Consider the following 24,080-nt stretch of genomic DNA (forward strand, 5'->3'; position numbering starts at 1 on the left):
GAATGTTGTGATGGCGAACCGATGCTCTTGATTCAAAAGTGATCCTCGAGTTGATTTTCATTCATGAGACCTATGTCATAGAAACGGGTAGCTAAGTTTGCAATGCAATACGCATTTGTTTCGTTATATTTTCTCCACTTACTTGTCCCTACCATGCCACTACCCACACGCCAAAGGAGTGCGTGGCCCATGACGCAGAGCTCGTCCACTTGAGCACGTACAGTCTTGCACACCTGTAGCGCGACGTTTAAGCACCACCGCCGGCTGCGGCTCCAGTATTTTACGGGCATTCTCCACATCGGTGAGCTCAGCTCTCGTGGTATACCGGTAGGCGCCAAGGATGTAGTGCAAGCGACAGTGTTACAAAGGGTATGAGCCTCGAGCGTGCTAATGGGGCTTGTCCGCATCAATCAGAGACGTCGCAGAGGCACGGAGCTTGTCAACTATTTATTTCATCGACACCGTATCGTTCGTGAACACCATCGTATGCGGCTAAGCCGACAAGTCCGTCACCACGCCGCTATGAATCGCCAACAATCACCGTCATATTTTAAGGACATTCTGCCTGTCGTTTTAACACCAGCATCACTACAGACTCCTCGCTGTCAAACGAAAAATGACGCTGCATCCGCCGTTGATGTCCGGGCACATGTCCCCCAAGTCCATGTTCGCAATGTTTCTTCGACATATCACGTGTCTTTGCGTAAACCTGAACGCTGGGCTGGTCGTATGCCCGATGTGCCGTCGCGATCGAAATCGTGCTCCGTGTGTTGGCCGCCAGGGGCCAACTGATGCCCCTGGACCGGCATTCGTCCCGTTGGACAAGCACCTCCTTTATTACGCCGCCAACTACTTTGTGTCCTTCGCCTACTCCGTCCGTTGCTAAGCTGCCACGGACACTTACTGCGGCATTCCACCTAGCGTCAGTAGCTGCGCTCGTCTAGCCACTCGGGCGTACACACAGTAATGTCTGCCCTACGTATAGCCGTCAACCAACTCGGGCAGCTCGCACCCCTTGCTCGCTGCGTTCGTTGCTGGACAGAAGTCCACCGTTCTCTGCTCCCATTTTCATCGTAGTCGACAGGAAGTCCGCCGTCTGCATATTTTATCCTCTTGCGCTCCAGGCTGCAAATTCGAGTCTGAGCCCTTTGCTTCAGCTGCTGTTCGCCGACTGCGATCTAGTCCAGGTTCTCACTCGCACGCACGCACGCAGTATCCGCTGCGCCTGACCTGCCTGGACCTCCGGTACTTCTCTCCCGTCCGCCGCCGTCTAGCATCAATACCTCCTCCCCGTCCGCCTTTTCGCTCACTGCTCCTGCTCCAGTGCCGTACTTCTTCCTGTCAGTTGCGCCTGCTCCGCCGCCACTCCACCACTGTGCCATCCATCTTGCCCGATGGCCGCTGCCGCCATCGACCTGTTACAGACAAACTCGTCTGCAGAACTTCTTATTCCGATTCAAAACATATATCATTTCAAGCGGGCTTCCGAAGACAGTTGCTTTTGAGTGTTGTTTGAACATCACTTGGTCGTCGCTTGGAATCTACTGAACCGATCAAAATACAGTTTTAGTTCGTTTCGCCTTTTTACCAACGTTGGCAGGCCTAATTCACAGTCCAGGTTCCAATCAAAGGGAACGTCATATACTTTCATCCGCTCCTATGGCGCCGAAATGGAAGCGCGCCCCAGTATATCTCGTCTAAACTAGCTCGTCGAGCCAAGGAAAGACCGGATTCCATGAACATCCTGCGGTCTTGCGACGTTCATCCCGGCTTTGACCTTCTCCGGGCTCAGAACAATATCGGTCGGAATCGCGCAATTTGGCCGAGGAGCACCACTTGCTCCGATGACACTTCTTCATCTTCAGTTTGAATCCAGCCTGCTAAAACCGTGTAAAATCCTGTCGGACTCGGATCAAGTACGATGGAAAGCTGGTGCTAATAATGACGCAGTCAAAACGCCATGTAAGATTCACTATCACGGACTCCCTCAACTGCTCAAAAGCAGGCACGGCGTTGCAGAGGCCAAGACGTGTGACCAGCCACTCATAATGGTTGCCATAATTAGTTGCTGCAGCGCAAGTTTGTGAAGCAGCCGTTCACCCGGTTTGGATCACTCAGCAATCTTCGTTCATGTAGTCAATGACTAGATTCACACCAAAGACTTGACCAGCGCCGTGTTGCGGCTGCTGTAAGCGGCTATCAATTCGGTGTTGACAGCCTTCGTCATCCGAATCGCTCGTTCATGCACTTGGTGTATAGCACACTAATAATATAGTGGTGTACAAACAAACAAAAAGGTTACGTTCAAGGGGTACGTTCGGGTGGTTTTGGCGGGAAAGCGATCGCCAGCCGAGGAGCATTTCTTTATTGAGTGAGCGATGCAGAACGTGGGCAATAGTCGTCGGCGCGATGCGCAGGGTCCGCGGCAGGGTCTGTCCATGTTGTCTCTGTACAATGAGGCGCCACTGGTGGAGGTGTCGCTGGAACAGTTTGAGGAGTTCGCGATTGACCGGCTGCATGTGCTCAAGGCTGTGGAGAATTACCGCCTGCGCAGCGTGCAGATGAAGGATCGCGAGGCGAGGCTGGAGAAGACGCTAAACAAGCACATGCCGCTGCGATCAGCGGCCCCCAAACGCACGGGGCAGGCCGAGAACGACACGGCCAAGGACGTCCTGTCGCACTTCTTCCTGCGTATGGCCTTCTGTCAGACAGAGGAGCTGCGGCGCTGGTTCCTCACGCAGGAGAGCACACTCTTCCGCTACCGGCTGGACAAACTAACGAGGGAGGAGAAGATCCTGTTCATGAAGCAGAACGGACTGTCGTACGAGGAGGTAAGGGATAGTTTGATTCTTTATAGTGTGGTCAAGGGTGTTTTCTGATGTTGTGAGTGTTACTAGGCGACGATGAAGGAGATTGAAGTACGCCAGAGCAAGCTCAAGGCTGTTCGAGATGCCAACGACCTGAAAGTGCGAGGTCAGCCGCTACCGGCCTACTTCAAGGTGCCGTTCACAGAGGCGCTGGACCTCGTTGCTACTCGACGAGTGTATATCGAGGCGGGGACGGCCTACGTACCATTCGAGCACGTCGTGTCGATCCTATTCGCTGCCTTCCGTGCCAACGTACGGTGGTATTACTTTTTCAGGATATTGCAGTAGTTTGTGCTCACGTGAAATTGGTCCTGGTTTGTCTGCACAGTTGTCCAAGGAATTGTCGGGAGCTTTCCGCAAATATAACCGTTCACTGATTAGCAAGGACGACCGTCTTGCACCGGTGCTAACCAACCTGGCCAAGCACCATATTGATGCCGATTACTCGTCGACGCCTGTGCCTGGATCGGAGAATGCTATTAGGCCGGATATGATCGATGGCCTCGCGGCCGCCTCCATGCCGCTGTGCATGCGCTCGCTACACAAAGGACTCAAGCTCAGCCATCACTTGAAGTTTGCAGGACGCCAGCAGTATGGTTTGTTCCTCAAGGGTGTTGGCCTTCAGCTGGACGATGCCATCGCGTACTGGAAGCAGGAATTCTGCAAAAAGATGTCGGTGGACGACTTCAACAAAAAGTACGCGTACAACATCCGTCACAACTATGGTAAGGAAGGTAAGCGAAAGGACTATGCCCCTTCCAACTGCATGCGCATCATCACTGGTGACCCGCCCAAGAACGGCGAGTATCATGGCTGCCCATTCCGACATTACGAGCAGGAGCACCTTCGCAAGGCTCTGCAGGGTGTGCCGGAAGGTGATAAACAGGAGATCCTGTCTCTCGCAGAAAACCACCACTACCAGATTGCTTGCAAGAAGTATTTCGAAGCCACGCATCCTGGAAGTGACCCTGACGTCCTCATCAACCACCCCAACGGATACTTCGAGGAGAGCCGCAAGTACTATGCCGCAAAAGAGAAGGGGGTCACTGTCACAGCTACTTAGAGTGGCGACCCAGGTAGATTGGATTAGGCAGAAGAGAGACAGAAGGTTCGCATGCATTTTTTTAAAACTCAAATGTACACATTTGATGGTAATGTGATCATGGGTAATGTGATCATGCCTCGACGGCAAATCGTTCACTTCATCTGAGCAGGCACTTGGGTAATTGTGGCCTTATTGAGCGCCAGTATTGTTCAAATCAGCGTTCACAACTTCGCGCTTGTATTTCCTGATGGCCATGTCCGCGAAAATGCGGAACATCACCTAAGTCATGGAACAGTAACATGTGTAAGCTACAATTTTACCAGCATCGTGTTCAAGCAGTACGATTCACGTACCAGACGAGCCAGGCGACGGTCCGAGCGAAAGCTCTGCACATTGTTCTCACTCTTGGTTTGTTCAGACTCTGCCTCACTTTTCTCGTTGGCGTTGCGGGCTGGAAAATCGGGATGACATCAGATACTTATGTAAAGACACTAGCATCTTAAAACTTACTCGTCCGAACAGGGAGCAGCTTGGGGCCGCCGAGAATTTTCAACATTTCGAAGAAGTTGGTGTCGCCAGCTTCCATCACAACGTATTGGGGGTCAAGCACAAAGCTCTCTCGCTGGTGCTGTAAGGTCCAAACGAATTAGCTGACCTTCACAAGCCAAACGCACTAGATAGTTTTCACCGTACCACAAGGTTCTTCTCAAAGAAAAGCTCAGCAGCAACTCGGCCGTCAGTGTACCCGGTGTCTTGGAAATGACGGATTTGCTCTAGGATAGCGCAGAGCAGCTACTTTTCGGCACACCAATCGATCAGCACACGTAGATATGCAGCAGTCTACTCAAAGTACAGTGAAGACGTACGATTTCGTATGAACCCTTAACTTTGGTGTGGACGCGGAAGTAGCTGAGCACCTCGTCGTCCGGCAGCTGGAAGATCCTTCACAAATCCACAACCACTATCATCAGAACTCTGAGTGGCAACCAGCAAATGCAATACAAATAGCAACACTAATTCAACACACCTTGCTTTGGCGTTCTCTCCGAGTCGCGACCACCAGGCCATGAACCCCTTCAAGTGCTCGTCCACGAACTCCTTGTACTTCTTCATGTCGGCCTTCATAGCCATCCGGAGTCGAGCACGCTCCGTTAGGATCTCCTCATGGATGAACGTCGGCCACGGAGAAAACTGCTCCTTCTTCTCATCATCCGTCTCTGCAAGTGTATCACCTCCAATAAGCACCACGACAACCATGAACTGCAGAGTGCAGAAGTTCATACCCCAGTCCGAGCACTTGCTGGCAAACTCCGCCAAGTTCATGATGGTATGCGTCACGCCACAGCAGCTGCAGCCACCCTGCAGTCCCAAAAAAGCAGCAGGGAACTAGTCAGAACCATTGCCAGCAGCATTGATATCAACAGACAGACCTGGTTGACATATTCGAACATGGTGCGATCTACCACCCACGTGTCTTCGTACTTCTTCATTTCAATTGACTTATTCTCTTATCTTGCTTCCCCCGTGGCAGAATGGCGAATGAGATCATGCAAATGCGAGGCTGCCTCATACAGCAATAAAGTTCTTCCAAAGAGGAAAGGCGTCGAACTATAAGCAGCACCACCAGCCAAAACCGACCACTTCAACTATGTCACTAAAACGAAGCCCCCCCATTATGGCCTTCACGTCCTTTTCGACGAGATATTTTTTTGTCAGTCATGGCGAACGCGACGCCTTCTTCAGCCCGTGACGCTACAGATCACGAACTACCAAGCAAACACCCCGACAGTAACACTGACACCCAAGTACAGCCACCACCTTCATCTGACAGTCGCAGCGTTGATAATGACGGAGATCTGCGACGACAAGTTGGTCGACTGGTAGTTGACACCCAACAGACCATCGACTCGCACTTGACGCTCTTCCGCGTGGGTCTATTGGTGACTGTAGCGGCGTCCATAGCAGCGTCAGTCAAACTCAGCGGCTTGCTGAACAGAGTCAACAGCGTGGAGGAGATCCCGTTGTGGCAGTTCGCGAGGCGCAAGAAGCTGCGCGTGCGGATGGTCCGCCAATCGCGACGAGACCCGAGCGTGTTCTACGTGTACCACACGCCGTTCGTTCGACGTACAGTGCTGCAGGATGTGCTGCCACCGAGTTCTGTTGTGGGGGTTACCACTCAGAAGAAGAAGGAGAACGAGTTACTGGCGATTCGACTGTTTGGCGTGCAAATTGATGAGAGCTCGGAGGAGTGGGTCTGGTCCAATTTTGTGTCTTCGCATCGGTTCATGACCGTTCAACTGTTGCAGCGGTGAGTTCGCGCCGACATCATAAAAAGTATCAATGCCAGTTGCAATGACAGCTTACTGGTGTATCTTGCGGCCTACAGTATTAACATGGAAGGCGGCGAGAGCGTAGCTACGTGCAATGCCGCGTTGAAGAGGGTAAGTTGTACATTAATACGTCAGTAGGGTAAATTGGAGCTGGGGTTGATTTTGATGGTTGTTTGTTGCCGCTGAAGCCACCTTTCGGAGGCGACTTCGCTCAAGAGCTGGTATCCCATGGCTACGCAGAATGTATTCCTGAGATCCTTGAAAACTACGACAACGGATCGTAAGTTTCTTGCCATTATTTTTTTGCTTTCGCTCGATCATTTTCCTAACATTTGTTGATTCACAGTGAAACTGCCATCTTGTCGCTCGCCCAGCGTCTCAAGAAGCTGGAAGCCGCTCAGAAGTACGCTCAAGTTATGCAGTATGGTATTTGGAAAGATTGGCAAGACGAGAAGCTCTCAGAGCGCATGTTATCCGCCGGCAAACGTGCCACCACAAAAGGATTTAAGAAACTCGTCGACAGTATTCGGCATTAAAAGGCTTCAATTTTCACCTATAATCGGTGTACGTTGTAGTGTAGACTGTTATTCGGTGCGAGACGCATCGTCTTCTGATTGTACGGCTTTGACATTTTCGATTGCAGAGGATTTGTTCCTGTTCTTTTTACGTGGATATATTGTATCCTTATGCTGGAAAGTGAAAGCAATCTTCTCGTGCTGGAATAAATGTCCTTCGTGTCCGTCGAGCTGTTTTGTCAATTAAGTAATGTGGGTATACTTCATGAACGTACCAGTGCAATTCTCTCGGAAGGGTTTTGCTCCTACTCCGGAATACTGCGAAAGCAAGGCTCACATCCCATTCATTGCCAGCATTCCAGCTATCGAAATCTTCGCCACCGAGCAGTGAGTCATTTGTCACAATGCGGCAGCGTATCACGCGCAAGCTGATCATTTGTTCATCGATTGCTGTCGCTCTCGTCATACAGACGCAGAGGTGAATGCAGCCTTAGCTTAGGAGAGTCGACAAATAAGTACAATCGCGTTAAAAAGCTTCAATCTCATTCAAACTACAATGCACTTCCTCTCTCAGTTTTTTCCCCTCTCCCTAACCGTAGCAACGGATCGGAGTCTCACAGCCCTTGTCAGCGCACTGTCCTCCCTTCTCCAGGTACTTCTGGTGGTAGTCCTCGGCGGTCCAGAACCGTGTCGCCTCCTCAATCTCCGTCACAATAGGCTGACTCAGCGTCTTCTGGTACTTCTCTTTCGAGGCCAACGCGGCTTTGCGCTGCTCCTCGCTGTGGAAGTAAATGCCTGAACGGTACTGTGTGCCCCGGTCGTTCTTCTGCCGGTTGAGCGTCGTGGGGTCGTGGATGGCCCAGAACTTGCTCAGCAACGCGTCGTAGCTCACTGTCTGCTCGTCGAACACGATCCGGATAGCCTCCGCGTGGTTCGTGCGGCCCGAACAGACCTGGCGGTACGTGGGGTCGTCCACGCTGCCCTGGGTGTAACCCACGGACGACTCCAGCACGCCCGGGACGCGCTCGAAGGCCAGTTGCACGCCCCAGAAGCAGCCGGCGGCGAAGGTGGCTACGCTCTTCTTAAGCTCGCTCTCGGACTGGTTGTCGACCATGGCAAACACGCGGGACGAGTGCAGCACGCGTCTGATGCGGAAATGAGGAGCCCAGACGCACCGAGCGAACATCTTTTGAACTGTGGAAGAGGCCGGAATGATGGTTCTCTGCCGCTTTATCAACAGCCAATCAGAGCCGCTTTTTTTACTGGCGCTTCAACACAAGGACACTTGTTCGTTCTGGTCGCTGCCGCCTCGCCGCGATCTCGTTGAACGAGCCGTTCACGCGCACGAGTATAATACTTTGTATTAAGAATACACGCAGAGCTAACCTTTGAATGGGCAGCTGCAATGCAAATGTCGAGCACGCCACTGAAAATGAAGGGAAACATCATTCTCCGTGAAATACATCCCATTTTGCTGCTGCCGTTCGTGCAAAGTGCACGAAGATTTCCAGTGAAGCGGTTTCTTTTTAAGTGTATGCCTGCGCAGTCTTGCATTTCGCAAAAAGGTTCATCTGCACAAGGAGAAAATCCTACGAGCGGTTCGCCGGTTTTGAACAACTGAGCGAGGGGTTCCTGAGAAGTATGCATTTACATGTACCAAGCGTCCCCACGTATATATTTATTAGATGCTCGATTGTATTCGCCACGGACCGTACCATGGTATATGACTGCGAGGCGTTCAGCCGCATCTAGCTGCCTGTCGGATTAAGCACCACACTGGACATCGGAACCCTTGTCAGAGCAACTGCCGCCGTTTTCCAGGTACTTCTGGTGGGCCTCTTCGGCATCCCAGAATTGCTTGGCCTCCTCAACCTCCGTCACGATAGGCTTGCTCAGTATCTTCTGGTGCTCCTCCTTGGACGCCAGCGCGAGCTTGTGCTGCTCCTCATTCTCGTAATAGATGCCTGAGCGGTACTGCGTGCCCCTGTCCTCCTCCTGGCGGTTGAGCGACGTGGGGTCGTGGATGGTCCAGAACACCTTGAGAAGATCGTCGTAGGACACCTGACTCGCATTGAAGACGATCTTGATGGACTCGGCGTGGTTCGTACGTCCCGTGACCACCGTCTTGTACGTTGGATTGTCGGTCTTTCCTTGCGAGTAGCCCACCGTCGTCTCAATCACGCCCGGCACGCGGTCGAAGGCGCGCTGCACGCCCCAGAAGCAGCCAGCGGCGAAAACGGCGACGCTGTGCTTGGTGTTGTCGGTGGTCATGGCTATTATGGGGTGGGCACCTGATGCGTATCAAGCAAGAAGAGGAAATGAACACGTAGCGGGGGCGCTGCAGTATCAGCAAGCACGCTTGGTGTCCAATGAGAGCAAGGCGCCGTACTGGGTCAGGGTTCCTGCCCGCGTGATTGGCATGTTGGTGGCAATCTGTTCGAGTCTACATGTACAGACCGTACAGTACGGTACTTATTGTGCATGCGCTTTGTGCCCCGGGTTTGGCGCTCTGATAGGTGTTTTCCAGTGGGCTGTTTCCCAGTGTCCTGCAGATGGAGATGAAACCTTGATGAAAGCGTTCGATCCCGGACACGAGGAGCTCAACATTGGCGGAGAGTGCAACCGCCTTGGTCTCCGCTCCTCTTGCTGTGTACAGTTGGGCTGACTGACCCAGCCCTCAGTAATTTAGTGGTAAATTGGTGTGCGTGTTGTTGACGTTTAACTTTGGTTTGGAGGAGAAGGAAGAGAGAGCTGGCGGAGGAAACCTGGGTGTATTTGTACGCCACCCAGGAATGGATATTAGAGTTCGGTGCCGCAAGGCGTCAGGAACACAATATACCTCGTCGTGAATGCGATGCAGTGCCGTCGCTGCGCGTCACGCCAACTGTGACGTGTTTCCAGTCCAATGCGTCGCTGAATGCGAGAAACTGTCCGTCGGTTGCTTCAATGTTATCTATCCGATCACTTTGCAATTCGCACTCCAGCGCTCAAGTGCCTCCTCAACCTGACCGAATCTTCACCAATGACGGTGCAGACGATCCAAGTGACGCCGATCCAAGCGCCCGAGGGCTCCGCTGTCGACTTCGGCGCCGTCATCACCAACGTGGACCTGGAGAACCTCAGCGACACCGATTTCGAGGTCATCCGCAACGCGCTCTACACCTCGCACGTCGTCGTGCTCAAGAACCAGCAGGGCGTCTCTGCTCGCGCGCAGTACGAACTGACCCAGCGCTTTGACCCTGCATCGTCCACCTACGGCCACGGAAAAACGCTCGACGTCAAGCGCTCGGTGCTGCATCCAGATCTCAAGACCGTCCCGCACCAGCCTCAGGTTCAAATTATCGGACACGGGCACTACGATGAGTACGAAGGACTCAAGGACTTCACACTCAAGCACCCGCACCACAAGGTGTTCCACAAGACGGCGATACCCGAAAAAGACGATCTCGACTTCACGCGGTTCTACCGCTGGCATATTGACGCTGCGCTCTACGCGCTCAACCCGCCCAAGGTGACGTCTCTGCTGGCCGTGAAAGTGCCGGCAGGTCGTCGCCAAACGCTCCGTTACGACGACGGAACGGGCGACAAACTTGATGTGTCGCTCGGAACGACTGCGTTTGTGTCAGGTCAGAGCATGTACGCGCTGCTGTCCGACGAGGACAAGGAGTTTGTGCGTGGCGCCAAGGTTGAGTATGCTCCGCACCCGTACGTATGGATGTCGCCTGCTCGCTCGCGCTCGGACGGACTCGGCATAGTGTCTGAAGGACTTGAGTTACCACTGGATCAACTGCCACCCATTGACAAAAAAGACGTCAAGATCCTGCCCATATGCTGGAAGAACCCGGTCACCGGCAAGCTGGCACTTCAGATCCACCCGAGCGCTATCCGCACCATTCATCTTCCAGGCGGGAGCAAGATGACCGACCTGGAAGAGGTGCGTGAGCTGGTGCATCGCCTGCAGCGGCCTGCAATCGCGCCCCAGTATGTGTACGCCCATGATTGGGAAGAAGGAGACTTGGTGCTGTTCAACAATCAAGGAGTGATCCACTCTGTTGTTGGTGCATTTGGACCGGAGGAGAAGAGGCTGTTTCGCCAATGCAACCTCGCAAGCAGCGAGGGCGTCATGGGGCCTGATGGGAAGCTGTACGACTAATCAGCGAAAGCGTGTGTGAGCGAACGTCGTAAGCTATAACATGATCAATTTGAAGAAATGCACATGGATGCAATTTGGCGTGTAGCGTCGCGCGTGCACTGTAACCTCTAGCACCGGAATGATTCGATCGACTAATGTACAGTGCATGCGGCTTGGTATTTAGGTTGTGGGTATGTATGGACTCCTTTCGAGTCCCGAGAGCCGCATTAACGGGAGTAGATATGGTCAAACAATCAGCGCCGCTGGGTACTACGGCATCGGAGGCGACGCAGTCGGCAGCAATTTGATGTTCTGTCCGATGAACGTAAGTGAGAACACTGGACACAGCCGCTTGGCCTGGATACCGCTAAAGGCGACGCCGAGATTCCGTCCGTTAACGTAAAAGCTCAGTCGCCCGTACTCCATATCCAGTAGCACGCCCACCACGTCTCCGTCCTTGCACGGGTCTGCATAGTACTCAATTGTGTCGTGGAACTTGTGTCCGGTAGCACAGGAAATCCCCCAGAAGATGCCGCGACTCAAGATGCTGCTATTCAGCGCCACATCCGCCGCTGCCACGCCGACAAACACCCCGTCTCCCCCGCGTGCGCTTTGCAGCTTCACCTCCCAGTACTTGATGCCGCACGCCACCTCGCAGTTGCCCAGCACGGAGCCGCAACCTTTAGCCACCTGCACGGCGCGCGTGGCATCCTCCTGCAGCAGCATGTAGAAAGAGCACTTCTTCTTATCGAACTGCACCATGGGCGTCTGTAGCACCAGTACAGGGTGCTCCGGTCCCGCGCCAATGGTGGATTCCCCCAGCTTGAGCTGCGGCTGGATCTCGTGCTTGCGCACCGAGTCCGTCTGCACGAGTGCGACGGCGATGTTGGGGCTCAGCTCTAGCCGGTGTCGCACCGCGTCCACCATCTCCTGGCCCGAGCTCGTGAGCGCGAATGGCAGCGAGAACTTGACATGCTGCGTCTTGGAGAGCGCATAGAACGTGAACACTGGCACGGCCGCCACCAAGTCCGCGTGGACGTAGGCATGCCCCCAGGGGAACTCGACGTGCGCGAAGCCCCGACGGGCGTCCGGGTTCGCTCCTTCGGGGGACGCGGCACTCTGCGGCTCCTCCTCCTCGCTGTGCAGCGACCCGTAGCCGAAGGGCGTCGCCACGCGCGGCAGCGGCGGAGAACCTGGGGCTCGAGACACCATCAACTTGGTCTTGAAGTAGCCGTTTTCGTTTGATGCTGAAGTGTCGCTTGTCGAATGCCTCTCGCACGGGAGTCGTACTTAGTAGAAATCATCGCGCAGAAGGTGAAAAGACATGAGCCGACACCATGCAATATTTAATCATGTTCCACATGTGCCTCTTGCTTTACCGCGTCAATCCTGTTCTAACAAACCTGCAATATTCTATTTTCCTTATTTGAAGTGGTAACCCGCTGGTTGAAGCTGCCGGCTCCATACAAACCGCAAGTCACGTGCTTGGCATTCAGCAAAATCTAATGGGCGCCGTGTGCTGCCGCTACCAGCACCTGGAGGACCCATTGCTGTCGCTGCCCCGCGTTTCCGCCTCCGCCATGAGCGCCAACTTCAACCAGTTCTACGTGCCCGCACCGTTGGCTGCCGCCTCCTCCTCCTCTTCTTCTCTCTCTTCCTCCTCTTCCTCGTCCTCCGTAGGCCAATCCCTGGTCAACTACATCTCGTTCCCCTTCCCGTTTGTCTCCAAGCCCCCTACCGCCCAAGCCCATGCCAAACGCAGCAAGAGCAAGGCCAAAACCCACGACAAGAAGCCCCACAAGACGCAAGGTGGGCGCCACTCTACCGGTTCTACCGTGCCCTACGTAGGCGAGCACTGGCGCAAGACTCCGCGCGGGAGATTCGCCCCACTCACTCTACTCGAGCTGAGTGCGCGTAGTTTGTGTGCTCAGTTATTGGTACACCACCAAGATGCATTGCAAGCTGCCGTTCTACCGCCGGAACTCGCGGCCAGTGTGTTACAGTGGCTGAAACGGCACCACGTGCTGGATAAGCCGCAGTTCCAGGCTCTGGTGCCCTACCTGCTTCTGGAGTGGAACTTGGTCGACCAACAGGAAGTCGAGGACTCGTGGTTCGATGGTGTACCGGAGAAGACCCTGCAGCAATTGAAGAGCATTGATGTGTCGGGGTGTATTCATTTGCAACAGTTGGGCTCGGAGTGGGAACATTCGATGGTGAAGCTTCCAGAGCTGGTGGTCGCGGCGTTCCGAGGATGCACTGCCTTGACTGTAGAGTCGATCAAGATGATCAAGTTCTCGACAAAATTGACCTCGCTGGACTTGTCGGGGTGCATCAATGTGGATGACGGTTGCATCGAGGCGCTAAGCAGCTTAGCACATTTGAAATCGCTGCAACTGGTAAGCTATATGGATTTGTGTGTGTATGTGTGTGGTTTGGTTTGACTGATTGCAGCTTTCGTTAGAGTGGCTGCCGCAAATTGACTGATAGGGGGATCAAGCACCTGTCAAAGATGACAAAACTGGAGAAACTGCGCCTCGGACGCTGTAAAAAACTGACGAATGACGCCTTTGAAGGATTCGCTGGGTCGTTCCCGTATTTGCGCGAGCTGGATGTTGCGAACTGTCGTTTGAGGTAAGCAGTGTTCTGTTGTGGCAGTGCAATTTGGAAGAATGACTCACGGCTTGAAATGATTTGACTTTGGAGTAGTGAACGAGCTATGGAGCAGATCGGCCAGATCCAAAGTTTGGAAGTGTTGGTGATCCGGGGCTGCCAAGATATTTCTGATGACGGCATGGCACCGCTTTCTTCGCTGACTAACTTGAGGTACTTCGATGCACGACACTGCAGCAGGATCCATTCAATTCCCACCGAGTGGATCCAGCTCCAGGTTTTGCTACTTGGATACACTGCGTTTGCCGAGTCCGATGCAGCCGTTTTGCAATACCTGACCAACTTGCATGAGTTGGAGCTCCGCAAGTGCCGGATCATGAAAAGGTATTTACTACTGCGGAGTAACCAAATTCGCCAATGTAAAGTAGCTGATGTTGCTCACGTGCTTGGTTTTTTGTCGGTGTGGTGTGCAGAGGATTCCAATTCATTGGCCGCCTGAAACACCTTGAACGCCTTGAACTCGATGAAACAGCCTTGACGGATTCTGGGCTGCTGGAAATTTGCAACGGAGCTCAAAACCTACAAGCACTCAGCATGTCCAATACCGAGATCAGCGATACTGGAGCAGCAGGACTGGCAAAATTGAAGGAACTACGCATCCTTCGTCTAGATACACCGGGGATCACAAATAGAGCGCTGGTGAACCTGTCGTTTCTTTCACGGCTTGAACGACTGGATTTATTCGGCGCAAAGTACGTCGATTGAGGTGGGAGTGTCTGATGTTGGATACTACAGTACTCAATGTTTTTACTGTTGTGTTCTCAGCATTACCGATAATGGGATCATGCACCTCGTGTCGTTACACAGACTCCAGGAGCTGACAATTTGTGGAGGCAACATTGGAGACCGAGGTGTGGGGCTCATTTCGAGGTTGACGTCACTGACGTCTCTAAATCTGAGTCAAAATAGGTACGTAGTATGCTTGCTACACAGGAAATAGTTGCTGTTGCTCAGTATGGATGTGCTTGCTTGTTGTCACTGCTCACTAGAAATATCCGGACCAAGTCCCTGTTTTATCTTCGGTCGCTGACTGGTCTGCGATGCTTGAATTTATCCAACACGGGCATCTCGGCGCTATCACTTCGCCACCTGTCTCGTAAGGCTTCATGCCGAATCCTTCAGTCGTTTTGGTTCTTACTTTTTTGCTTGGTTTGCACGTGTGGAATAGCTTTGAAGGAGCTGCAGTCTCTGTCCGTCTATGGGTGCTCGCTGTCGCAGGGCCACATCGAAGTTCTGAGAGGTATGCCATTTCGTGTCAAGCTCGCCGGATCAGGCGTCTTCATTGGGCATCCACATCATTTAATTCTGTTGCGTGTGTAGAAATCTTGCCCGAGCTCAAGTGTTTGCGGTGCACTTGATGGAGATGACCGCTGTGACGACGGAGGACGCTTTATTCCAGTGAAGATACTTTTATGTATGTGTGGACGCGTTCGTGAAATATACTTCGAAGTACGTAAGCTTATGATCACTTGGCGTGGCAAGCGAGACTGCCGCGGGGGTTTCGAGTTTTTATATAGAGTGATGCATGAAGCGCCGCCTCGCATTCAGCTCCTGTCTGCTTGAGAGCAGCTTGATGAACCCTGGCTAGTGTCCGAGGTACACGCGGCGTTCCCAACGATGCAAGCTCGACAAGAGAATGCGCTCAGACGCATGGAACAAGACTATGACAGCCGTATGGAGGAGCAGGTCGAAGACCTCCGTGACAAAATGAGGCTACTGCGTACGTTTCTCATACTGCTGTGCAACAGTGTCTTGCTGTGGACTTATGTTATGATCGCATTATGCTGTGGAACAGAGGTAGACAGGAAAAGTAACGTCGATCTCCTCGAGTCCAGCAAGCAGACCAACAAAGACTACATCCGACAGCTCAAGAATGAGAACCGCGAGTTACGTAAAGCTCTAGCAGACTTGAAGCGATCGACCTCGTCGGTGACTGGGCCCGGAGGAGCTTCACAAGTACTGGGGCAATCTGCTGCTGTGGGAGGAGGTGGTCTGGTCGATGAAGCTGATGAAATTGCGGTGGCGATGCAGCAGGTAAACAAAATTCGCAAACAGCATGATGATCTAAGGCATCGGGTGCAGTCACAAACGGCATTGCTGGAAGAGCTGAAGGACGAAGTGAAAGATCTCGAGCTTGAGTCTAAGAAACCGAGTTTAGAGGACACACCAGAGACGCGTAAGATTCGCATGCTGGAGAATCGTCTGGACAAAGCTATGATCAAATTCAATGAGGCGCAAAGTATCCGCAAGACGTACGAGCAGATCGTGAAGCGCCTGAAGGATGAACGTATTGGCTTCGATAACCAGCTAGCCGCTATTGAGCGTGCTCTCGGTGCCAAGCAGCACGACTATGACGAGCTTGTGCTGCTATCGGCAGATGCTACGCATGCACGCGAAACGATTTTGCTGGAACTAGAGAAGGCGCGTAGTCAACACGAAGATGAAAAACGGCATCGCGAAAAAGAACTTCGAGAAAAGCAGCAATACGTGAAGATTCGCCTCGAGATGACCAATAGACTGGACAAGCGCGACAAACACAAGAGCTCTGTAGTAGCACGCGAGTCTGGAGACTTGAATTTCGAAGGTGAAAGTCAGTTGAAGGCGTCGTTGATGGCCACAATGATGCAGCAGGGTGTTGCTGGCGAGGAGAAGAAGGAACACCGTAGCAAGATCGATATCTTCGAGAGCGCTTTCCGCAAGATCAAGGAAGCGACTGGCGTGAGCGACGTGAACGAAGTTATTCAGAAGATCACGAGCCAGGAGAGCACCACAGACAATTTGCTGAACCTATCGAAGGAGAATCAGGCCCGATTGGAGAGATTACAGGCAGAGCACACAGTACTGAAGGCTCGTGTCGAAGAACTCAAGTACAGTGGTTCAGGTGGTGGCCACCGTCGGAAGCTCGTGGATGACCACGAGCAGAACCTTGTGCTAGCAAGTACCAAGCTGGAGCGTGCTAAGCTCAAGTATGAGAGGCTTGCCAAGGTGCTCATAGGTGTGAAGGCTGGCGTTGAGCATCTCGTGGATAAGATGGAAAGTGTGCGCGAAGATGACCAAGTTATCGTCGTGACGGACGAGACCATTGTGGAAGCGTTGCAGGAGAGTGAGACCACGTTAGCTCACCTGCTTAGTCAGATCAAGCTCATAGGCGCCGCCCACCCACCAAGCTCGACCTTGATGGACTCGTCGGCTATGACGCAGCAGAAGAAACAAGAAGGCTCGCGGTCAACAATGGGGCGGCCATCCCTGAAAAGCATGATCGCCAGTGGCAGTCTCATGCCGGAGGGGCTTGGGCTGGATTCCGACCTGCTTGTCGCTCGGCCATACAACCAGCGTATCTCGTTGCCAGGCACCGATGGTCTCACTGCAGAGGAATTGGAAATGGACGATATGGGAGGTGGTGCTGCGATCGGAGGCATGCTGCTTGACGACACAGAAGAAGCACTAAGCCGCGATCGTGTCAAGCGAGCGTCGTCTCAGGTCATCATGGCCCAGGACAAGAAGAAGAAGCGGGTGCTCAAGAAGAAGTTCAAAGAAAGTGGCAACGATTCGTCCGACGAAGAAGGCAGCGCTGGCAACGCGTTAGGCTCCAGCATCAACGGCGGTCTCGTTGGTCCCAACCAAGGTGACGGTGGGTCACGAGCTCCTCTGACACAGCGCAACCAGTCGCCCAAGAAGAAATAAAACTTGACGTCTTCAGTTCTGTTCTCCCACGGCGTTCCTTGTTTGTGTTTGTCCCTATCTACCGCTGTTCATAACCAAACCTCTTAGAAACTGAAGTGCTGGTCCGGGGTAAAGCCCAGCTCCTCGAGCGCCGGCAGCACCGCGAACTTGAGCATGGGCGGGGGTCCGCACATGAAGATCTGCACGTCCGGTGCAGCCGCAGGCAGATGCTTCTTGATCATCTCTGCGGACACGAAGCCCGTCGAGTACTGCCATCCGCCCTCGGCGCGGTCCACAGTGTACCAGAACTTGACGTTGTCATGCTTCGCCGCCATGGCCTCGATCTCCTCGCGACACAAGATGTCCGCCTCCGATTGATTGGCAAAGAGCAGGTAGAACTCCGTTTTGTCCTCGGGATCCTGCAGCGCGCGACGCACCACCTGCAGCATGGGGGTAATACCGGTGCCCCCCGCAATCATGCCGATCTTGGTGGCCTTGCGGATCTCAGGCACCACATCACGGACGCGATGTTTGATGTGGATCTCGCCCTTGCCCATATACGACAGCTTGCCCTTGGGGCCCGAGACCTCAATGGAGTCTCCAATAGCCAAGTTCTCCAGGTGCTGACTCATCTTGCCCCCGTCCGGGAACTTGGGGTGCACATTCTTGAAGTAAACCTTGACCACGAGGTCCACATACCCCTTGGTGTCGTCCGAGCTCACGGGCGTGTACGAGCGCATCACGAGCTTGTCGTTCTCGTCCGTGTAGCGCAGAGAGATGTGCTGGCCCACGGGAAGCCCCAGAACATGCTGCTCAGATGGCAGCGCGAAGCGGAAGCGGCGCGTGTCGTGCGAGAGCTTCTCCTTCTCGATGAGCGGCAGGTGCACAGTCGGGGGCAAGTCCCCGGCAGTCGCGGGTGCCTGCAACGTGACGGGCGTCGAGTCGCGCGGCTTGAGACGCGACAACAGCAGCAGAATCGTCGTGCCCGCCACTAGCGCAACGCCCAACAGCACGCGGAAGTCACCGCCCACCAGCTCCAGCAACGCGTCCATCGTTTCTCAAGTGAAGATTCCGATTGTGAGGCGGTCTGCGATGGCGTCATAGCATGCAAAAGATTGTGACATCAGAGGTAGAAGGCACTCGATCGAGGTGTCACTGTTGTATGTCACTAGATACCCTCGGGGTAGCGACGCTCTTTCTTGACGGCCGCAGAATTCATTCGACAGAGTGACCATGAGCGTGCGAGTGCAGGTTCTGGGAGGCTACCGACGTTTATTGCGCGCGAGTCGCCAGGCGTTCCGTGGGGACGCGTATGCGCTGCAGCAGGCGCGTGCGGCGCTGCGAGAGAACTTTGTGGCCAACCGCGACGTGAACGACAGTGAGCAGCTGGACGGATTGGTGAAGGGCATTGACGAGGCCGAGGGCATGCTGCTGCACCACATCGTACAGGGCCGTGCCAAGCAGGAGGAAGGCAAGGACGTCCCGCGCTTCGAGGTAAAGCTCACAGACCCGCAGCGCCAGGCCATGCGCAAGGACGAGGAGATCACGCCGCTTACGGAGAAGTCGGCTAGCGAGCCACTCGTCATGAACTCGGGCAATGTCTGCCAGCGCCCGTCGTAGACGAGACTCGGCGAATATATGCAGCTTTCTTCTTGCATTTTTGGGGTCAGTTGGTGATCTTGCGCTGCTAAGCAAGCTTGATGGAAAAGATGGAGGTTGTATTTCGCTGGTTACACGGCAGCTTCCTCCAGTCACGCGACGCACGCACTCCGCAACACATATCGACCTACATATAAAGCATCTATTCGCGAGTAATATTGGGAGGGCTGTCGTAGCTCCCTCCATAGCTGAGAGAAGCGTCGATGAGTTCCGTCTTTCTTCTTAAAGGTCTTGGTCCGTCCTTCGACCGCCGCGCTCGGATGTCGCGGATTTTAGTCCACCTTGATGGCGGTGCCGCGGCTGATCTTCCAGGCGTCGTACAGGTACTTGCCATTGAGCATGTCCACGAGCGTGCGTAACGTCGACTGCTGCTGCTTCTTGTCCTTGCCGCCGCTCTTCTCGTCCTCGCCGTCCTCCGTGAGGGCCGAGACCTCCTGGTCCGTCATGGCCTGCGACAGGCCGATCATAGCCACCAGCAACGACAGCAGCAACAGAATGTAGCGGAGCGGGCACATTGTGGATCGAGCGAGGCTTGAAGATGTAGGGCGGACTGTGCACTGCCAGATCAATCGCGAACTGAGCGACTTGAGTGCGACGTAAACGGCTGCGTAGAGGCGATGTCCCACCTCCAAGTAAAGGAAGCTGGTTGTCTAACACCTGGCTGGACGGAAATAGGCTGCTTCAAAATGTAATACCTGACTTAGCCGCTTACATCCGTTTGGGAAGGGTACATTGTGGAGATCATATGATCAACCTGCAATAATATATGAACCTATGCTGGAGCGTCTCACCGGGTTTTGTAGCCTTACAGTTTACAACTGGACAGGTCTGATCACGATCGTATGAAAATCCAGACGCTGCTTGCGAAAGATGGTCAGGAGGCACGCTTACGGCACGCGCGAGCTGAACACGCCGGTTTATACAAACTCCAAGTGGTTCACCAGCGGCGTTACTCATTCGAGCAAGCCGGTGGTCCAGGCAAGCGGAATGCGTACCTAGCAGAGCAATAAGGGTAAATGGCACGGACACTTTGTGTAGCTCCACGACAACATATTACGAATCAGCGTCTTCAATGTCTAGTAGTACTTCTATGTACTAGACGAGGGCGCGTTGCTCGAATACCGACTGCAGCCTACTCCGGTCGTACATCCAAACCTGCCCGAGGTTTCACAGCACTTCATCTAAGAATCGTGTTCCAACACCAAATAGTACCTACCCCATCACTCACTGTACATCTCTATCAATCCATCATGGTCGTCACAAACCAATGGCGGGCAAGACTGCAGCCAAGCCTCCGACTGCCGCTCCCCCGGCCAAGAAGCGTAAGGCTTCCTCGAGCCCCGTGCCTCTCCTCATCCAGAAGGAAGTGAATGCAGACAATGTGATCGACGCGCACGGCCTCGTGACGCAGACGGACGTGCACAGCGCCACCAAGGGTCGGATGCTGCTTACTTGGCTGCTGTACCCCGTGACGCCCGAGGAATTCTACGAGAACTATTGGGAGCAGCGCCCATTGGCCATTAAGCGCAGCTTCCCCAGCTACTACGACGGCTGGTTCACCAAGAAGGAGATGGATCGCATCCTCAAGACGCACTCGCTCGAGTACGGCGCCGATCTGGACCTGACCAAGTACGTGGACAATACTCGCCACACGCTCAACCCCGCGGGCTCGGCGACGGCCAAACAGGTGTGGAAGCACTTCGATGACGGTTGCTCCGTGCGGCTTCTGTGTCCTCAGAAGTTCTCGGACGATGTGTGGAAGCTGCTGGCCACTCTGGAGGACGAGTGGGGCTGCATGGCTGGAGCCAACACGTACCTGACCCCAAAGAACACGCAGGGCTTTGCACCTCATTTTGATGATATTGAAGCATTCTTGCTGCAGACTGAAGGTTGCAAGCACTGGAAGGTGTACCAACCGCTGAATGACAGTGAGATGCTCGCTCGGCACCCGAGCGGAAACTACAAGCCGGAAGATTTGGGCAAACCGGTGCTGGAAGTGGATTTGGAAGAAGGTGATCTGCTGTATTTCCCGCGAGGTTTCATTCACCAGGCACGGGCACACAAGGAAAAGCACTCGTTGCATTTGACAGTATCGACGGGACAGCAGAATACGATGGGCAACTTCCTCGAGGTACTTCTACCCCAGGCGCTCGCAGGTGCTATTAGTACGAATGTGGAACTGCGACGATCACTGCCCCGTGACTATTTGGACTACATGGGTGTCATGCACTCGGACCGGAAGGGCGACCCGGAGCGACAGGCATTCGCGAACAAGCTGAAGGGTGCGCTGAAGGTTGTGCTCGGTGAGGCCATGGGCATGCTGGACGCGGCGTCCGATCAGATGGCCAAGAACTTCCTCGTTGACCGCCTTCCACCTCCGCTTGAGGACGAGGAGGAGAACTGCACGAGCGACAACAGCCCGCTGCAGAAGATAACTGTGAACACCCAGCTGAAACTTGTTCGGCACGGCGTCGCTCGTCTCGTGATTGAAGACGGCAAGGCTGTTATGTACCATTGCCGCGAAAACTCGCGTATGCACCACGAGGTCCCTATTTCCCCGCTTGAGTTCGAGCTGGATGATGCGGAGAGCATTGAATTCATCCTGAGCAGCTACCCGGACTACTTCCGCGTGGGTGATATGCCGCATGAGGACCCACAAGATCAAACGGAGCTTGCCAAAGCACTGTACAAGGAAGGTATCCTCATGTTCCAAAAGTCGTAAGCTCGCCTACCAGAAACTACAGTTAGTCATTTTAGTCTACATGTATTTCGAACGTTTTAGCCAAACCGTTTTATTGTTTTATCCTCCACGACCAGATAAAGCTCAAGTCGACGGGAAAAAAAATAAGAAAAAAATAAACACACACACACCGCAACAGATGATGTTAGTGTACTTGCACACCCCAGACTTGAAGGCATTGATCAAATGACAGAATCCGTGGTAATCGGCCTACTGACGATTTTTGTGTCAGTAGGCGTGGCGAACAAATTCATAATGTGGCGTGTTCAGCCGTAGGCCACGTGCTGTATTGGCTATCGGTGTAAGCTTACTCGCTGGGCAGTGAGCCGCTTCAAGTAGTTGATACAGTGAGGTACGACAGCTTGCTCGCTACCAGTGAGTTGAAAAAGGCAAAGGCGTTCGAGACTGCGAGCATTACCTGCAGTGGTGTCCACTTGTAAACACCAGAGGACGTTCTCTACATGTAGTCGGGTGGCGGTCATCAAACTTAGTGGAGGGACTTCGGAACGCAATTGGTTACTGGCATTCATATCATGCACGTGCTCACCTATTTCGAGATATGTAAGCAATTTTGTATTCTGTTACAGTTCGTTCACACAACGTGCACACTTCGCGAATATGTGTGTCACAAATCGTAGTAATTTGACACAACTCTGTCATTTGCCCCTTTGTATTTCACCCAAGACTTGAAAACCACCTGAAAAAAGCGCTGCTCACCGATTGCTCGTAGCCAACGACTCGTTGTTTACGAGTAGTTTTAGATGGTGTAGTAGTTGGCGCTGTAGCGCTCCCAAAGATCTTTGTACTTTTTGCCGTACAATCGTGTCAGCTTGGTCTGGAAGCTGCTTGGAGTGTACCCGTACGCCTTCAGATTCTTGTATCTCTTGAACTCTTTAATACCGCTCAGCATCTGGTCGAGTTTCCACTCCTTGAAGAGGTCAACACCTTTAATCCTCTCTTCCTCGTCTTCGTCTTCGTCTTCACCGTAGTGGGATCGCAAGCGTCTCTTTTCGTTGGCCGCACCGATTGCATGGACCGAGAGCCCAGCAGCATCAGGAGAGGTCATCTTCGACAGTTTGGTCTGGTCGACGTCCGCACAGACTACGTCACAACTTGCAAGGAGTGTGGCGGCTGCCAGGAGCATGAAGTAGCTGAAACATATCGAGCTTGGGTACTTGGAAACAAAAAACGCCGTCATCAGTCTTCCTGAATTCATCGAAAACTCCATTTCCCTGTCGTTTCCTGGCGTTGGAAGGAGATCGGCAATCGATTCGACACCATAATGAGTCGACACCGCGCAGCCATCGTAAGCGGCATGATCTCTTCCTGCGGCTTGCCCGTCACCACCATGGACAGTTGGCGCTGTAGCACCTGAATATTCACCAAAAGCTCATGTTCCATCGCATTCATCTCCATCACGTCCTTCTCCTCTGCCCCAAAGCCTTCAAGTGACGACAACGAGCGTGTGGATGTGGGAGGGGGCTCCGCTTCCTCACTTGGCACAACATATCCTCCTCCTCGTTTTGCATCTCACAGGAACCTCATCGTCTTCGTCGTAAGTCGATTGGGAGACGAGATAGCAGATGCAGATGCAGACTGCACACGAGGAGGACTCCAAGTGACGCAAACCATTCTCCAGGACACGACCTGCTACACCTAATATTATATGAAACCAGACAGGTTTACCATGTATTGAGTACAACAATGTATCTACTGTGCGCTCTATCCTATCATATATCGCAGGATTATCAGGTTAGATGGATCTCTGCTTATTGTAGCTGCCCACAAGTCGACCCGACCTTCACGCCAGCATAAGCGCTGCCAGTTCTTCGCTCCCTGTGCGCCATGCAACCCACGCCCCGCGTCCGCGTGCGGTCCGCGGACGCTCGTCATCCTCTACCAGTGTCTCCAGTGGTCACAGCGTCCAGTTCGTCCCCGCGCGCGCCACAGTCGCTGCATCTCGAGCCAAGACCCAAAACACAGGCCCAATCCAGATCCGCCCCCAAGCAGTACCGTCGTCATCGCCATAATGAAACTCACCGCCGTAACGTCGTGGCCTGGGTACCCGACAGTCTGGCAGAGAAATGCTACAATTGTCAGGCCTCCTTCGGCCTCATGCTGAGACGGCACCACTGTCGCCGCTGTGGAAATGTTTTTTGTGATGCCTGTTCTTCCTCCAGGATGCCCCTGGTGAATTCTGGCTTTTTTGCACCTGTTAGGGTGTGTCAAAAATGTTCTGTCGCTGCTAAAAAGGCTCATGCCAAGATGGTGCAGGACCGGCAGAAAGCGAGAAATTACCAGCCCAGAAGACACAGCGACACGGCAGATCGAGAACGGGAAGCTACAAACAGGGGATTCTTTTCTTCTGCAGATGGGGTGAAAGATCGACAATGGGCGTCCAAATCTCACACGAGCACGAGAAATGGACGTAGTGGCTCCGCGGCGGATTTAGGATACTA

General features: G+C 53.5%; 14 protein-coding genes across 14 annotated transcripts; 7 read left to right on the forward strand and 7 right to left on the reverse strand.

The window, feature by feature from the left end:
• Positions 1-2,378: 2,378 nt before the first annotated feature.
• On the forward strand, positions 2,379-3,930 carry KRP23_5353 (DNA primase large subunit; the record flags this gene model as incomplete). The annotated part of the gene is made up of 3 exons (XM_067890408.1): positions 2,379-2,831; positions 2,898-3,119; positions 3,196-3,930. The coding sequence occupies 3 exons, from the start codon at positions 2,379-2,381 to the stop codon at positions 3,928-3,930; spliced, it is 1,410 nt and encodes a 469-aa protein (XP_067746959.1).
• A 171-nt stretch (positions 3,931-4,101) lies between these two features.
• Positions 4,102-5,402, reverse strand: KRP23_5354 (uncharacterized protein; the record flags this gene model as incomplete). Its single annotated transcript, XM_067890409.1, has 8 exons — positions 4,102-4,191; positions 4,266-4,363; positions 4,423-4,540; positions 4,606-4,704; positions 4,779-4,854; positions 4,940-5,129; positions 5,196-5,271; positions 5,343-5,402. 8 exons carry the CDS (start codon positions 5,400-5,402, stop codon positions 4,102-4,104), a joined length of 807 nt encoding a protein of 268 aa, XP_067746960.1.
• A 228-nt stretch (positions 5,403-5,630) lies between these two features.
• On the forward strand, positions 5,631-6,778 carry KRP23_5355 (uncharacterized protein; the record flags this gene model as incomplete). Its single annotated transcript, XM_067890410.1, has 4 exons — positions 5,631-6,220; positions 6,299-6,353; positions 6,431-6,522; positions 6,589-6,778. The coding sequence occupies 4 exons, from the start codon at positions 5,631-5,633 to the stop codon at positions 6,776-6,778; spliced, it is 927 nt and encodes a 308-aa protein (XP_067746961.1).
• Positions 6,779-7,346: 568 nt separating this feature from the next.
• KRP23_5356 (Peptide methionine sulfoxide reductase) lies at positions 7,347-7,943 on the reverse strand (the record flags this gene model as incomplete). Its single annotated transcript, XM_067890411.1, has 1 exon — positions 7,347-7,943. One exon carries the CDS (start codon positions 7,941-7,943, stop codon positions 7,347-7,349), a length of 597 nt encoding a protein of 198 aa, XP_067746962.1.
• Positions 7,944-8,521: 578 nt separating this feature from the next.
• On the reverse strand, positions 8,522-9,028 carry KRP23_5357 (Peptide methionine sulfoxide reductase; the record flags this gene model as incomplete). The annotated part of the gene is made up of 1 exon (XM_067890413.1): positions 8,522-9,028. One exon carries the CDS (start codon positions 9,026-9,028, stop codon positions 8,522-8,524), a length of 507 nt encoding a protein of 168 aa, XP_067746963.1.
• Positions 9,029-9,779: 751 nt separating this feature from the next.
• KRP23_5358 (Alpha-ketoglutarate-dependent xanthine dioxygenase xanA) lies at positions 9,780-10,910 on the forward strand (the record flags this gene model as incomplete). Its single annotated transcript, XM_067890414.1, has 1 exon — positions 9,780-10,910. The coding sequence occupies one exon, from the start codon at positions 9,780-9,782 to the stop codon at positions 10,908-10,910; it is 1,131 nt and encodes a 376-aa protein (XP_067746964.1).
• A 249-nt stretch (positions 10,911-11,159) lies between these two features.
• KRP23_5359 (SPRY domain-containing SOCS box protein 3) lies at positions 11,160-12,101 on the reverse strand (the record flags this gene model as incomplete). The annotated part of the gene is made up of 1 exon (XM_067890415.1): positions 11,160-12,101. The coding sequence occupies one exon, from the start codon at positions 12,099-12,101 to the stop codon at positions 11,160-11,162; it is 942 nt and encodes a 313-aa protein (XP_067746965.1).
• A 293-nt stretch (positions 12,102-12,394) lies between these two features.
• KRP23_5360 (F-box/LRR-repeat protein fbxl-1) lies at positions 12,395-14,917 on the forward strand (the record flags this gene model as incomplete). Its single annotated transcript, XM_067890416.1, has 8 exons — positions 12,395-13,285; positions 13,351-13,520; positions 13,596-13,883; positions 13,973-14,251; positions 14,325-14,468; positions 14,549-14,655; positions 14,728-14,799; positions 14,880-14,917. 8 exons carry the CDS (start codon positions 12,395-12,397, stop codon positions 14,915-14,917), a joined length of 1,989 nt encoding a protein of 662 aa, XP_067746966.1.
• A 316-nt stretch (positions 14,918-15,233) lies between these two features.
• On the forward strand, positions 15,234-17,243 carry KRP23_5361 (outer dynein arm-docking complex subunit 3; the record flags this gene model as incomplete). Its single annotated transcript, XM_067890417.1, has 2 exons — positions 15,234-15,279; positions 15,355-17,243. The coding sequence occupies 2 exons, from the start codon at positions 15,234-15,236 to the stop codon at positions 17,241-17,243; spliced, it is 1,935 nt and encodes a 644-aa protein (XP_067746967.1).
• Positions 17,244-17,326: 83 nt separating this feature from the next.
• Positions 17,327-18,274, reverse strand: KRP23_5362 (NADH-cytochrome b5 reductase 3; the record flags this gene model as incomplete). Its single annotated transcript, XM_067890418.1, has 1 exon — positions 17,327-18,274. The coding sequence occupies one exon, from the start codon at positions 18,272-18,274 to the stop codon at positions 17,327-17,329; it is 948 nt and encodes a 315-aa protein (XP_067746968.1).
• A 181-nt stretch (positions 18,275-18,455) lies between these two features.
• Positions 18,456-18,842, forward strand: KRP23_5363 (Mitochondrial zinc maintenance protein 1, mitochondrial; the record flags this gene model as incomplete). Its single annotated transcript, XM_067890419.1, has 1 exon — positions 18,456-18,842. The coding sequence occupies one exon, from the start codon at positions 18,456-18,458 to the stop codon at positions 18,840-18,842; it is 387 nt and encodes a 128-aa protein (XP_067746969.1).
• Positions 18,843-19,153: 311 nt separating this feature from the next.
• KRP23_5364 (uncharacterized protein) lies at positions 19,154-19,396 on the reverse strand (the record flags this gene model as incomplete). The annotated part of the gene is made up of 1 exon (XM_067890420.1): positions 19,154-19,396. The coding sequence occupies one exon, from the start codon at positions 19,394-19,396 to the stop codon at positions 19,154-19,156; it is 243 nt and encodes an 80-aa protein (XP_067746970.1).
• Positions 19,397-20,148: 752 nt separating this feature from the next.
• On the forward strand, positions 20,149-21,603 carry KRP23_5365 (Ribosomal oxygenase 1; the record flags this gene model as incomplete). The annotated part of the gene is made up of 1 exon (XM_067890421.1): positions 20,149-21,603. The coding sequence occupies one exon, from the start codon at positions 20,149-20,151 to the stop codon at positions 21,601-21,603; it is 1,455 nt and encodes a 484-aa protein (XP_067746971.1).
• Positions 21,604-22,378: 775 nt separating this feature from the next.
• On the reverse strand, positions 22,379-22,687 carry KRP23_5366 (uncharacterized protein; the record flags this gene model as incomplete). Its single annotated transcript, XM_067890422.1, has 1 exon — positions 22,379-22,687. The coding sequence occupies one exon, from the start codon at positions 22,685-22,687 to the stop codon at positions 22,379-22,381; it is 309 nt and encodes a 102-aa protein (XP_067746972.1).
• Between the last annotated feature and the right edge of the window lie 1,393 nt (positions 22,688-24,080).

This window comes from Phytophthora ramorum, assembly GCF_020800215.1.
Source record: "Phytophthora ramorum isolate Pr-102 chromosome Unknown Phyram_PR-102_s0004, whole genome shotgun sequence".
NCBI classification, from domain to species: Eukaryota; Oomycota; class Peronosporomycetes; order Peronosporales; family Peronosporaceae; genus Phytophthora; species Phytophthora ramorum.